At 42.5% G+C, this 14,949-nt stretch overlaps 1 protein-coding gene across 1 annotated transcript in view; it reads left to right on the forward strand.

Annotated features, from left to right (window-relative positions):
- Positions 1–13,876, forward strand: part of KHDRBS2 (KH RNA binding domain containing, signal transduction associated 2) — a 92,195-nt gene extending 78,319 nt beyond the window's left edge. Inside the window, exon 6 of the mRNA XM_078772582.1 lies at positions 13,675–13,876. Within this exon, the coding sequence (XP_078628708.1) occupies positions 13,675–13,876 (202 nt within the window). The remainder of the gene's footprint in view (positions 1–13,674) is intronic.
- The last annotated feature ends 1,073 nt before the right edge of the window (positions 13,877–14,949 follow it).

The following is a 14,949-nucleotide window of genomic DNA, read 5'->3' on the forward strand; positions in this document are numbered from 1 at the left end:
AGCACAGAGAGCGAGGCTCGTGGAAGAGCACAGAGAGCGAGGCTCGTCGAAGAGCACAGAGAGCGAGGCTCGTCGAAGAGCACAGAGAGCGAGGCTCGTCGAAGAGCACAGAGAGCGAGGCTCGTGGAAGAGCACAGAGAGCGAGGCTCGTCTAAGAGCACAGAGATCGAGGCTCGTCGAAGAGCACAGATATCGAGGCTCAACGAAGAGCACAGAGAGCGAGGCTCGTCGAAGAGCACAGAGAGCGAGGCTCGTCGAAGAGCACAGAGAGCGAGGCTCGTCGAAGAGCACAGAGAGCGAGGCTCATCGAAGAACACAGAGATGGAGGCTCGTCGAAGAGCACAGAGAGCGAGGCTCGTCAAAGCGCACAGAGAGCGAGGCTCGTCGAAGAGCACAGAGAGCGAGTCTCATCGAAGAGCACAGAGAGCGAGGCTCGTCAAAGAACACAGAGATCGAGGCTCATCGAAGAGCACAGAGAGAGAGAGCGAGGCTCGTGGAAGAGCACAGAGAGCGAGGCTCGTGGAAGAGCACAGAGAGCGAGGCTCGTCTAAGAGCACAGAGATCGAGGCTCGTCGAAGAGCACAGAGAGCGAGTCTCATCGAAGAGCACAGAGAGCGAGGCTCGTCTAAGAGCACAGAGAGCGAGGCTCGTCAAAGCGCACAGAGAGCGAGGCTCGTCGAAGAGCACAGAGAGCGAGTCTCATCGAAGAGCACAGAGAGCGAGGCTCGTCGAAGAGCACAGAGAGCGAGGCTCGTCGAAGAACACAGAGATCGAGGCTCGTCGAAGAGCACAGAGAGAGAGCGAGGCTCGTGGAAGAGCACAGAGAGCGAGGCTCGTGGAAGAGCACAGAGAGCGAGGCTCGTCGAAGAGCACAGAGAGCGAGGCTCGTCGAAGAGCACAGAGAGAGAGCGAGGCTCGTCAAAGCACACAGAGAGCGAGGCTCGTGGAAGAGCACAGAGAGCGAGGCTCGTGGAAGAGCACAGAGAGCGAGGCTCGTCAAAGCGCACAGAGAGCGAGGCTCGTCAAAGCGCACAGAGAGCGAGGCTCGTCGATGCTAGTCAGCTCTAATATGCAGTTTAGCATTCCAAATTCTGGTGGTTTTATAAAATAACGAAGATGTGCTGAGTGGGAATTGGAGATGTTTGTTATTTTCCTTTCCTTGCCTCCCAATAACTCTATGCAGTGGTTAGAGTGATCACGTGACACACTACAACAAGATACCCGTTTGTGTTAACCTTCATTTTATTACCATCGCCTATCGTTCTCGAAAGCAGTGCTCGTATCTCTGACAGGATTACAAAAGACAGAATGTATAAACAGATTTTCAAGTTGCGACCTTCCGGTTTTCTCTTCCAATTTGACTAATTTTCAGAATGCCATTAAAGATTACAGAACTTCATTTCTTGCTATAATAAGGAACTCGTTCCAAATGAGTATGGCACAGTGAGTTGATTTTCATCAACTTGAGCAAAGGCAGAATATCCACTGTCTTGTCTAAACCATATTGAATCAGGCTATCTGTTGGAGGGTATGATTGTAGCACTTCATTACTCTTCCACAAATTTTGTTATTCACCTTCAGTTGCTATTATGGACTGGCAGGATGGCCTAGAGGTGTGCACAGTCACCTCTGAGCCGTGTTGCTTGGGTTTGAATGTCATCCAAGCTATAAATTGTCATCCTGGAGTTTCACAGGCACCAGGCACCAAATGTTTGTGCCGTCAATCGCATTAAGCCGAGTGTCTTGTCTGCCAGCAACAGGTCATAGATGTTAAAGACCCCACGGTGTCTTTCGTGAAGATTAGCTATCGTCGGCACCCTGAACAAATTACAACTTCCTGCTCTAACCTTCGGCCAGTATTAATGCAGGGGTGTTTCAGTTAGAGAGTTGTTGTATAGCTCCGGACAGTACTCGTGAACAAGCGCGCGGCATGGAGACAGCCGATTGATCTCACAGGAGCGACCCAGAGATCCCCCACATCCAGGATGGTGTACCCCCACCTTCCCAAAGACAGGGCCACGACAGAGTTCGAGAGAAAGAAAGAGAGAGACAAGATGGAAAGGGCCGGTCCATGGGGACCGATCGGCACTCTGGCCATGACTGTGCTGCCCTGACGAATCCGGGCAGCAGGGAAGAATGGGGAAGATTTGGCCACTCACTTGCATTGGGTGGTACAACCACCGCGAAGAGGCATCCCCGATAGTTTTTATTCTGAGAATTGTTAATGTCTATGGAATTGTCTCCCTAGAAAGGTAGTGGCAGCAGAAAGAGCAGATAGGTGTAAATTGGAATTGGATGCATTGGAGATAGAGGGGTGCAGGTCGGGATTTGTAGGTAGCTTGTGGGTGGATGGATGATGGCTCATGGGGTTAGTGTAGTTGTGGAATAATGGGCTGAATGGCCTCCTCCTGTGCCAAGGCTCCTTGTATATCATTGCAACCGACAGGGGACACTGCATCAGCAGCATAGCTTCACCCTCCAGCAAAGATGGCGAAACTAAACTAAGTTCTGCATAGGAAAGAAGAAGTTTCTAGTTCCCATATTACCCAGAGGCTTTCCTAATAAGCTTCAAAGAAAATTACTATGCTTAACTTCTCACTGTGATGGTTCTATGTTACTTATCCAAAGGATCATCGTAAATGAGTTACATCATCCATTGATGCTGCAAAGAGCGGTCACTGAACCTTTGTGTTGCTGAGATTAAAACTTCATGCATTCACTTTGTTGAATTCCTCAACGTATAAACAAAACAATATATAGCTTGTGCTTTCTTTTTGGGCCGAAACTGTTGCTTTATCATATAATTTTTTTGTCATTAAGTACTATATAGTAAAGAGAATGCTCCGAAACACTATAATCAAGTGCGACATGGGATTTTGGGTGCGATTTCTCTGGAAATAGGTGTTTTAAGTATAAGAATGTTTTTAAACCCCCATCCACCACCCACCTACCATTACCCACCATTATCTCCCCATTACCAATCATTCACACCAATGCTGATTTCTCCAGCCTCTCTCCTTTCCTTCACCTGTCTCTTTATGGATTTGTGGCCTGATTAGGTCCCTTGGAGATGCCACAATCCAAACTAGCAAGTTGTCATGTACAAACAAGTACAGTACCGTACATCATCGTTAAAAAAAATAGTCCTAATTTATCTCCTCTTCTTCTATTTCGCAAGCATCGACTTCATCTTCCAATTCGCAAACTCTTTTGTTTTTCAATTCACGTTGACTCATTTAGCCCCATCTCAAAACAGGTCACTGATTGATTATTTTCATGGTTGCAGGGCTTCTTTTTCTCTTTCTCAAAAAAGAATGACAACTGCCATTTTGAGGTCACAACTATGTCTCCATTCTTCTAGAAAGATCTAGAAAATACATCTTGACCTGAAACGATGTCCTCTCGACAGGTTAATATTTAATGGTCCTTGTCGAGACTCGAGGTGTTTTTTTTTCTTTGTTTTTTTTTGTATACAAGATCGAGGCTCGTGTAAGAGCTTGCAGTGGTTTTTGACCAGAGAGGGTCCCAATGAGGGTGAACCTCCAAAAAAAAAAGATAGGAAAAAAACCTAAAAACGACGATGACAAAAAAGATGACAAAAAAAGACATGTCCAAAAGACAAAAACGATGACGGAGCAGCCCCTTGGAGTCTTACCTCTCCCCAGAGGGACTTGCGCAAGCTGAAGAGCATGAAGAAGCTGACAATATTTGTTACCCAACAGATGTGCACATAGTTTTTGTATTTCTGTGACTTCTTATTCATGATATTCTGTATAAATAAGATGTATTGTTTTAAACATTTGATAACAATAAGATGTATTTATTGTAAAGTTTTAAACTCGTACATGCCGTTGAGAATTGGGTATACCGATCCATCAATGCAATGTCTCAGTCTACGCACATTCACACGTTGAAGACTTTCCTAAGCAGGTTAGTTTATGATGCTCGTCCTTCAAATCAAATGCTAATTATCTTTGTTTCTTCATATTGCTTGGTACTTCCTACGAATCAAACTTGCATTTTTTCCGCTGTTTTTTTTATTTATGGAAAAATAGTTTCTTCCCAGCAAAACCTTTAAATATTTATCTTCCGACCTGATAGTTGCTCATTGATTAGCTTTCAGGGTTCAGGGTTTTTAGGGTTTTCAGGATTAGCATCATGCGCTGCAACTGAAATTCCAAAGCCATGAAGGACATGGGAATCTAACCTGTGCTCAGACCATTGATAAAACTGATATGAAGACGGAGCAATGTGCGCTCGCACCTTCCATTCACTGTGACAGTAATATGGTAATGGCCCTGCCGGCAGTGGCAAAGCGACAGGCAGAGTACAGATTATTCCATTATCCCGAATTGATCCCAAAGTCAAGTGGGATCCCTAAAAGTGTTGGTGCTACATCTGCCGCTCCCGACATCACCAGCTGCGATCCGCTTTGCCATACCAATTCCTCGTTTTGAACCATCATAGGCCACGAGTATCCTGAATAGCGAAATGTTTTGGAGTTCGTGAATTATGCGTTCCCTATAATGTTTCCCCATGCACCGGCTTTTTGTCTTCCTGTGCTCCTTTTGGCATACATTCATGTTTGTCCTTCCCAGTGTAATTTCCACCCCGCTCGTGATAATACAAGTTATTTCGCGTTATTACGGCAGTTTCTCGTTCATTCACAGTGCCCTGTTGTTGTATCAGAGCACAAAGGAGGAACAAGAAGGCAAGGCCATCGAGAGAGAATGCGAGAAGCATGGAAGATGGCCCAGATGATGGAGCAAACTGCGCGTTATTACGGCAGTTTCTCGTTCATTCACAGTGCCCTGTTGTTGTATCAGAGCACAAAGGAGGAACAAGCAGGCAAGGCCATCGAGAGAGAATGCGAGAAGCATGGAAGATGGCAGGATGCACCTTCACAAATGTTCAAATCAGTCCATTCCATCGAAGTCGTTTTTATTAAAGCTCTCTGGTTTTGATGAATACAAATGATTTCTTTGACTTCTGTGGTAAAAATCAAAAAGACGATGCAATGGAAGTGATTTACTGTGTGGGCCTTGAGTTTGAAGAGAATGACAATTCCCCAACCACAAGAATGACAATTCCCCAATGACAACCCCCCCGCCCCCAACCACAAGTTCTCAAATCCCCTCCCCCTAGCTTCAACCCTCCACCCCAAGACTGTCCTCTCTTTGCTCCCCTACCCCAACTCTGTCCCCTCTCTGCCTCTGCCCCCCATCCCGACTCTGTCCTCCCCCTTTCTACTTAAAGTCCTCAACCCCCCACCTAACCCCAAGTCTTCAAGTCCATTCCCACCCTGTCTTCAAATTCCCACCCCACTACAAGTCCTAAACCTCCCCCCCCACCCCTTCCCCACCAAACCTCAATTCCCCCTCTCAATTCTCTGTTCCCTCTCTGCCCTACCCCACACCCAGCTCTCTGTCGTTCCTTCCCCCTTTCTTCTTAAAGTCTTCAACCTCCCCATTAATCCCAAGCCCTTATCCTCTTCCAAAGATAATCCAAAAATATCCCAAATATCCAAAAATATCCAAAAATATCCAAAAATAACCAAAAATATCCCAAAAATATCCAAAAAATCCAAAAATATCCAGAAGATATCCCAAAAATCTCCCAAAATCTCAACCTCACTCTCCCAATTCTCTGTCATCCCAACCCTAACACTCTGTCCTCCTCTCCCCCTTTCTTCCCGTTCATAACAACATTACACAAGGATACACAATGAATGGTGCAGGTCATTCGGCCCATTATGTCTGCATTGTTCATGTTCCGTTCGTTAAGAACAATGCTAAAAGTAAATAACGATGGAACAACGTTCCATTCACAATCTCTTCCCCCTTTCTTCCCAATATTAACATTCCTGCTCCCGTTCGTTAAGAACAATGTTAAAAGTAAATAGAATAAAATTATTCAAAATCACAATCTCATTAGACTCCCATCACCTCATGATTCTTCAGTAAAAAAAGCGGTTAAGTAAACTAAATGATAAAAAAGTAAACGAAAAAATCATGTACCGTAAGGTCATTCATAAAGGTAAAACTGATGTGATGGGCAACTGGATCTCCTCGGCCAAAGACCTTTACAATGATATGTGTTTATGATCCCTGGTCGAGTAGTTCAAAATAAAATCGTCAGATAGAAAAATTGTCAGATAGATAAACAAAAAATGGAACGAGAAAGCATCTGAAAATGCAAAGCCCGTCTGCATCCGCTTTGTATTTGGACTTGCTTTTCTTCTGTATGCTAAACATGACAAAAACAGCTAAAAAATACAAAAACAAGAAAGAGCAATCAGATATTTCAGACCCTCGCCTGGATGTTTTTTTTGGGTGTTTTTTAGGGATTTTGTGTTAAAACAAATATGGCGGCCGAACGACATGACCGATGACGTCATCATTATTATCTTTTTCTCCACCAATTTATCCCCAGATGACGATCAGGAAATTTCATCTTGATTGGATGAAGTTTTGTACTTGTCGAATAGTGACGTCATAATGGAGACCTATGACATAATCATTAAAATATGTTATTCACCATGGAGAGTTCTTTACAATAAGCCATGTCTCAATCTTTTCTATGCAGTGCTTTCGGAGATATTGAGGTGCAAAGTTTTTCAGTTTTTCCAAGATGATGCCCGTACAACGTGACCTATGACGTCATAATTATCATTAAAAAATTATACAGGTGGACGTGCACCTATGGTGAAAATGTCCTGTCAATCGGACCAACAGGTGCAGAGAAAATCATATTTATTCTGTACGGACAAACAAACATGAAAAATCACTCATAGAGCGACACTTGGCAAAAGAGAACAAAGTAGAATGGCACTCAGTAGAGCATCCTTTTGACTTCACCAATAATTGGTGGTTGAATTATGTGACCTGGTATGCAAATCTTCTTCAAATTAAGTTAATCGGATAAAAATTGTCAATTTTAGAAATTCCGCCTATATTGACCTTTTGGCCTATGTTGACCTCAAAAATAGTTGGTGGTTGGTTTCAGTAAGCTGATATGCAAATCCTATTCAGATTTCAAGTCAATCGGATGAAAATTGAGGGTCTTAGAAATTTGGGAAAAGTGGTTGACCTCAGGCCTATGTTGACCTTTTTGCCTATTTTCGATCTCAAAAATAGTTGGTGATTGAATTCAGTTAGCGGATATGAAAATCCTATTAAAATTTAAAGTCAATCGGATGAAAATTCAGGATTTTAGAAATCTGGCCTATGTTGACCTTTTGGCCTATGTTGACCTATTGGCCTATGCTGACCTCATAAATAGTTAGTGGTTGGTTTCAGCAAATTGATATGCAAATCCTATTCAGATTTCAAGTCAATCGGATGAAAATTGAGGATTTTAGAAATATCAAAAAAAGTGGTTGGCCTTTGGCCTATGTTGACCTTTTGGCCTATGTTGATCTCAAAAATAGTTGGTGGTTGAATTCAGTTTGCTGATTAGAAAATCTTATTCAAATTTCAAGTCAATCGGATGAAAATTGAGGATTTTAGAATTTTGAAAAAAAGTGGTTGACCTTTGGCCTATGTTGACCTTTTGACCTATGTTGATCAGCAAATTAGTTGGTGGTTGAATTCAGTTTGCTGATGTGTAAATCCTATTCAAATTTCAAGTCAATCAAATGAAAATTGAGGATTTTAGAAATCTGGGAAAAGTGGTTGACCTCAGGCCTATGTTGACCTTTTGGCCTATTTTCGATCTCAAAAACAGTGGGTGGTTGAATTAAGTTCGCTGATATGTAAATCCTATTCAAAGTTTATGTCAATCGGATGAAAATTGAGGATTTTACAAATTTGAAAAAAAAGTGGTTGACCTTTGGCCTATGTTGGCCTTTTGACCTTTTGACCTCAAAAATATATTTGATTTTGTCGGACCACGAACTCCACCGATTAATGAAGTTTCGTGAACATCAGTTTAAAATTATGACCTGTAGGCAAGTATAAGTGAGCGGACAGACAAACACACACATACAAACAAACACACAAACCGGAGTGATCAACATATTTGTCAATATATATATATATTTTTGGCAAGTAACAAACAGACAGACAAACAGACTCAAATGCAATACCATCTCCTCTGGTGAGGGTAAAACTTGACGAACTCAGGTGACCGTGACCTTTTAATCTAAAAACAATCGGCTTCTAGCTTTTGATTGGTGAACCAATTTAGTGACCCAATATCTATATGCAAATCCTTAAATTTTTATGTCAATTAGATGAAATTTGACGATTTTATGTGATATTGACCTTTGCCCTTTTGACCAAATTATTAATAAATCTTCGCCGTATTATCATAATAAAGCTTTGTTCAAAATTTAATGACAAAAGCTCAAATAGTAAAAAAGTTACATCCCAGACAGACAGACAGACAGATAGACAGCAGTGATTGCAAAACCCCATTTCCTGCTGTGCGTGGGATGGACTAATAAGTGTATCATTATATCAGCTGATTTGCATGTCAGTGGTCTTGCCATGCTGTTACACTGTTGAGGTGTAGTGTTTGTCTTTGTCCTTTTCTGTCTGTTGAACCTTTTCAGTAGAACCATGCCATAAATGTTGGACATATTCCGAGGACCCATCAACGAACCAGACTCGGTGATGTAATGGTTATATGGCGTCTGCTCTGGGTCTGGGATGTCGACCGTGTGAACCCGACACCTGTTGAGTCATTCCAAATACTTACAAAACGTGCTTGCTTTGACGCTAAGCATTTAAAAAGGATGGAGCACGGACAAACAACCAGAGATGTTGGTAATACTAGCAAAGGCTTTGGTGGGCCTAATGGTCTCCTCCTGTATTAGGCCCATCAAAGCCTTTGCTAGCATTGCCAACATCCCGTTCCTTGTAAGGGACCATATACCTGCATTGTATTATTTGTTTTCATCCAGAATGTTAGGCACTTGAGCAGGGCTGGGGAAACATAGACCCACAATCGATCTTCCAGGCCCAGGTAATCTTCCAGGCCCTAACCCATAAGCCATGGTGTGAAAGTAGGGGTGTTTCTGAATGCGTCACATATGCAGTCGATGTGCTGGAACACATATCCGGTGGAGGAGGAAGCAAGTGAGGGTTTTGGTAGAGCATGAGGTCAGAAGAGATGAATTATGGATGAAGAGTGGTCAGCGTGGGTGGACCGGACAGCCAGTGAAATGTTGGTGCTAGTTGTGGTGACTAATGTGGAATTCATGGTGATCGACTACTGCGAATGATGACTCCTTGACCCCAAATTGTACTCCTACTGTGTCCTGCAGTGGACCTCCTTTTCCAGGTCACTGTGTCCACGGTATGCGTTGCCACCATTCCTCCCTGACCCACTCGCTGGGTATTGTGCCTGTGATGGATATTCCACTTTGTGGTAGCACCAATGCATGCATGGTATGCCTCACAACTGGTACGCTACCAAAATAGGCCAAGGGACATGGTCTTTCCCAACTCTCAACATACGCTTGTCTAAACTCTGTGCGAACCATGACATCTAATTCGCTCTATCACGTTCAGAAGTCTTTGCTTTGGTAGATATTTCAAGTCCTTCATGGTGAAGTGAAACACTCAAAGTGGTGCAAACTGAATCCATTGTCATCGTTCCATCTATCCTTTGTGTACTTGTGTTGCGTAGTTGTGTTGGATTTATAAAAGCGTTTATGTTGTGAAATCCTCAATTACGAATGTACACTCATTCATTCAATGCTCACTGAAAGTCGCCTTACTTTAAGGATGGTGTGTGCAAAGTAACCTCGTGTTGTTTGCCTCGACGCTTCAACCTTCGTGCTGTAGTTGTTTCATTTGTATCCAGATTCTCAACATTGCCTAGAATATGTTGTGTGTGTGTGTGTGTGTGTGTGTGTGTGTGTGTGTGTGTTCTATGTTTTGGTTCTTGTTCTCAACAGGTTCAGGTTCTTGCTTTAGGTAAGGGAAATATGTTTTGAGGTTTACAATTTAAATAAAGTTGAATATGGGATGTTGTGAAATTAACATCATTTACAACAATCCTTTAAATTATTTATATGAAAGTTTAGGAACAAAGGTTCACCACCATCTCTTATCTTCCCGCATCCAAAACCTTGATCTTTTCTACCCCCGCTAATTTCACCCAAAATCCTACACTTTTTTTTTGGAAATACCAACTTCTGTCCTGGAAGTCCTTGGTCTCCTTGTGGTTTTATACCTCTCCCCCCCCCCCCCCCCCCCCCTTCCCACGCCTCCTCTCCCCAAGCCCTCTCCCTCCCACACTTCTCCCTGCTCTCAAATGTTGTGGTTGTGTGCTTCCCCTTCTCTCCCCATCTTGTCTTCCGCTCCCTCTTTTTGTATATTTTGTTTGTCTGGTTGATTTGTTTGTGAAATAAATGTTAGCTCTTTCACGAGCCTCGATTCAGTATACAAAAAAAAAACAAAAAAAAAACAACAATACTGTACAATTAATTAAATGCATTTTAAAATAAGGATTGAAAAAGAGAAATAAGAATTGAAAATCATAAGATAGAATTGTGAGAAACAAAAATATAAAACAAGGTGTGTGTGTGTGTGTGTGTGTGTATGTGTGTATGTGTATGTGTGTATGTGCGTGTGTGTGTATATATGTGTGTATACATGTGTGTGTATATTTGTGTATGTGTGTGTGTATATGTGTGTATGTGTGTGTATATATGTGTGTATGTGTGTGTGTGTATGTGTGTGTGTATATATATATATATATATATATATATATATATAAGCAAAGATTTGCGGTTGGGAGTAAATCCAAATGACTCCATGGTAAGATCTCCAACCTTTAATTGAACAAACAATGACTCAACGTTTCTATTAACAACATGTGAAGCCACACGCCTCCGTTAATCTTCCTCAAGAGTGATAAAATCATCTCAACATCCCCTTATATGCAAAGTGGGCGGGGTATATGCAAAGTGGAGTGGGCAAACGTGTTAACGGAGGCGTGTGGCTTCACATGTTGTTAATCGAAACGTTGAGTCATTGTTTGTTCAATTAAAGGTTGGAGATCTTACCATGGAGTCATATATATATATATATATACACAAAGAATTAAGTTAAGCACCCCCCCCGTTTTTTTACAACCTCGCACATTACAAGTTTGTTGTCGTCAAAACAGTGTAATATACCCATGATATTGCTATATTTTCTGGAGAAGTGATATTATGGTCACATAAAAACATAACAATCATGCCGTTTTCAATATTTTATTCTGAATAATTTAAGGTGAAATTTTTTGGGAATTTTAGGCATATTTTCACCTCAATTTAAGTATGGAGCTTTCGGTCCATCACGGACAGTGTGGATGACGTTTATGTTTTCTAACGTACAGTCATTGTTCTGAGAAGACCTCTAGCGATCTTTGCGTCAATAACGTGTGTAGGACCCACGTGATCGGATCACTGACTCAGCCCTACGTCTCATAGACCCTGTAAGCCGTCGTATGCGTTGCTGTGGCAGGTTGAACCCCCTCGAGCACGTTTGGGACATGTTGGGACGACAAATTGCGAAGATGGTCCCTCCAATAGCCAATCTGGATGAATTGGAACGTGCATTACATCGGGAATGGAACAACCTGCCACAGCAACGCATACGACGGCTTACAGGGTCTATGAGGCGTAGGGCTGAGTCAGTGATCCGATCACGTGGGTCCTACACACGTTATTGACGCAAAGATCGCTAGAGGTCTTCTCAGAACAATGACTGTACGTTAGAAAACATAAACGTCATCCACACTGTCCGTGATGGACCGAAAGCTCCATACTTAAATTGAGGTGAAAATATGCCTAAAATTCCCAAAAAATTTCACCTTAAATTATTCAGAATAAAATATTGAAAACGGCATGATTGTTATGTTTTTATGTGACCATAATATCACTTCTCCAGAAAATATAGCAATATCATGGGTATATTACACTGTTTTGACGACAACAAACTTGTAATGTGCGAGGTTGTAAAAAAACGGGGGGGGTGCTTAACTTAATTCTTTGTGTATATATATATATATATATATATATATATATATATATATATATATATATATATACCGTATATATATGTGTGTGTGTGTGTGTGTTTTCCGACATTTGGGAGTCTGCCTTGGCAAACATGTAAGGCATCGACCATTGTAGTCTGCATTGTTAAATTGGGAAACTCTGACATTTCATTCTGACAATTTGATAGCTCAGCAGTAGAGCGTTCGCCTTCTTCAATGGAGGCCTTGGGTTTGAATCCCGGGTTGGGTTATTCGTCTTTTTAATATCAGCCGCATTTTGGGGAAGGATTCCTGGAATGGCACAAATTTGTGCCCCCAACACAGCTTTTGAAACACAAATTAGAACAAACGTTTGACTGCACCAGTGCACCTGTCTCAACCATAGCAACCAAAGGGTTAATTTGCCAATGTAGATGGGCAGTGTGCGCAGGCAGGGCATCGCATCACAATGTTCACCGACCCTCAGTTGGACATTAACCTGGGTGTCCCAGCTGCTAGCATTACTGGTGGATGTCAACGATCCCACGGTGCCCTTTATGAAGATTAGGCGAGTTATCGCTGGCACCCGAACAAATTACCAATTGCTCCTCTCACTCTCTCACCAAAACACACTTGCCAAGCATGACCAGTGTGCCAATACCCCCAACGTGAGTGGAGCAAGGCCTTCGTCCTCCAGTGAAATGAAAATAGGCCAATGTGAATGAATGAACGAATGTACGACAGGGTGGCACAGAGGTGTACCAACCACTGAGTAGTCTGGGTTTGATTCCCAACCACATTATAAACTATCAAATTGGTATTTCACAGGCAAGGTGTTGCATCACAAAGAGTACCATCCCATGGATGGACATTAGCCTATGGACCTGTATTCTAACACTAGTTGTCGGACTTTAAATATCTCAAAGTGTCTTTTACAAACAATAGCTGAGTTATCACTGGCAATCTGAAAAAAATGCAAACTCCTGCCCAAATCACCTCCAGTGGATTGTTTGGCCTGAACATCCGGTTCCTGAAAGACTTGGGCCAAACACCAAATATGTTCAGTTCAAACAGAACAACAAACATTGTTCTGAAACTTGACAAATGAATACAAGACAGCAGCTCACACAATCGCTCAGGCTTCAATTTTTCGATTTCAGATCAGGGGGCTCCCATGGAGGGTTACCCCCTGAAACTTCGGATCCATACTCTTCCCTTATTTGAGTGTAGGTGATGAACCTTCGCCTTGATCATGGAGAGAATTTGGATTTTAGCCACGGCACCAATCGAAATGGTTACTCCTTGTGAAAGGTCTATTAGGTCCTTCATGTCTGCAAGGAAGTGCAAGCAGACTCTCAAGAACATGGTTATGTGACTTACTCTTGCCTTTAATCGCCAACCATCTGTATCCAAGGTTTCATGTTCCCACATCATATTGCATGTCTCTTTCTTTGTGTTCAGGAATCATTGTTTTGTCAGGCCTGGGTCAAGGAAATCACTCAAAGTAATGTGTTTTTAATGAGACTGTTGTTTGAATAGTGATTCATCTTTGCGATATCTTCACTCGCTGTGTCCTTCTGTTTAGTTATCATTCATTCTGTTTTCTTTCAGTCCTCCTCCACAATGCCCTCCCCAGTAATCGCCACCACCCAAGCGAGACCCGACTAATGAATCGTACCATTTTTGACACCCTCTCAGGGCGAGATGTGGCTCATTCATTGGCCCAGCTGGCCTATTACGCCGTCTACCACTCAAGACCCGCTGCATCGCCCTCCCACGAATGGTCTTGGGAGCCCACGTGCCTTCAATCTCAGGACCACGAGCTCCACCACCGCATCGTGTGCCTCCACCAACTCCAAATTCCTTCTCGGACTACGTGCGTATTAATTGGACAAAATGATTCTTTCTTTGTTAAAGAATTTCAATCTGTGGATAAAGCAATTATGGTTTTTTGGAAAATCGCATTTAATTTATCACATTCTGGGCACTTGATTTGAGGATTCAGTGTGCGCGGAATTCTCTTGATTTCACAAACATCGCAAATGCTCGCCCGGATGACCGACTTACTTGATCACTTCTGCTGGTACAACATGCATTGCTCATAAATCCTTAGGGCTTTAAAATATGCTTAAAACTGCCATTCCGGTTGTGCACCAGTAAGGATTATGCATTCAGGGTGACTTCACTTGGAGTCATTAAGCTTCCAATTTCCGCTGCCTTTTATTTTTCGATGTTTAAATCCCTGTTATATGAGCAGGCATTTTGCAAGGTTAGGCTCTTTGTCAGCATGGTGGGAAAATTGCGAATCCTTGTCTGAGACAACTCCATTGTACAGTAGTCCAATGGTGAACATCTTGAGCTAAGTTCCGCGCATCGTCTTCCCTTACACAGTTTATCCGTCTGTAAGGTCCACCAATCCATCCATCCATCCTTCTTGTCATGTAGCGGTTGTTTTGTTCATTTCCATCACGACTTTAAACTTTCTCTCTAAATGTGTTGGGAGGCAGGTTTGTTGGAGCCATCGCTCCCAGGTCGCATTTTGAAAGTGGGTTGTCATGGCAACAAAAGGGTCAAACAATAGCCCTTTTTGGCCATTGCTCAAAAACGTATCTTTGGCATTTTGATCAAAATAGCAAGCCAACTTCCTTTTGAGGCCACATTGAAGGTCTATTAAACCTGTCGATAGAATTTCGTTTTTAGGTTGGTGGTTACGAAGCCAAAATATCAATGTCACCTGACGGGTCCCAGCACCCCCAATTTTTAGTAAGCCACAGAGCAATTGGGATCGTTTTGTAAAATAAAGATTCATTTTAGCACAGCTTCTTTCATTCCCAATGGCTCACAACTTACTATATTTTCAACTAAGCAGCATACAATTTAAACGAAATAAACAAATAAATAACTCTGTGAAATGGAAGGGTATACAAGGATCTTTGACACAGGAGGCCTTTGGTCATTGGAGAAGACAAGGGG

This window comes from Myxine glutinosa, chromosome 2 (genome assembly GCF_964187855.1).
Source record: "Myxine glutinosa chromosome 2, kmMyxGlut1.1, whole genome shotgun sequence".
In the NCBI taxonomy this organism is placed as follows: domain Eukaryota; kingdom Metazoa; phylum Chordata; class Myxini; order Myxiniformes; family Myxinidae; genus Myxine; species Myxine glutinosa.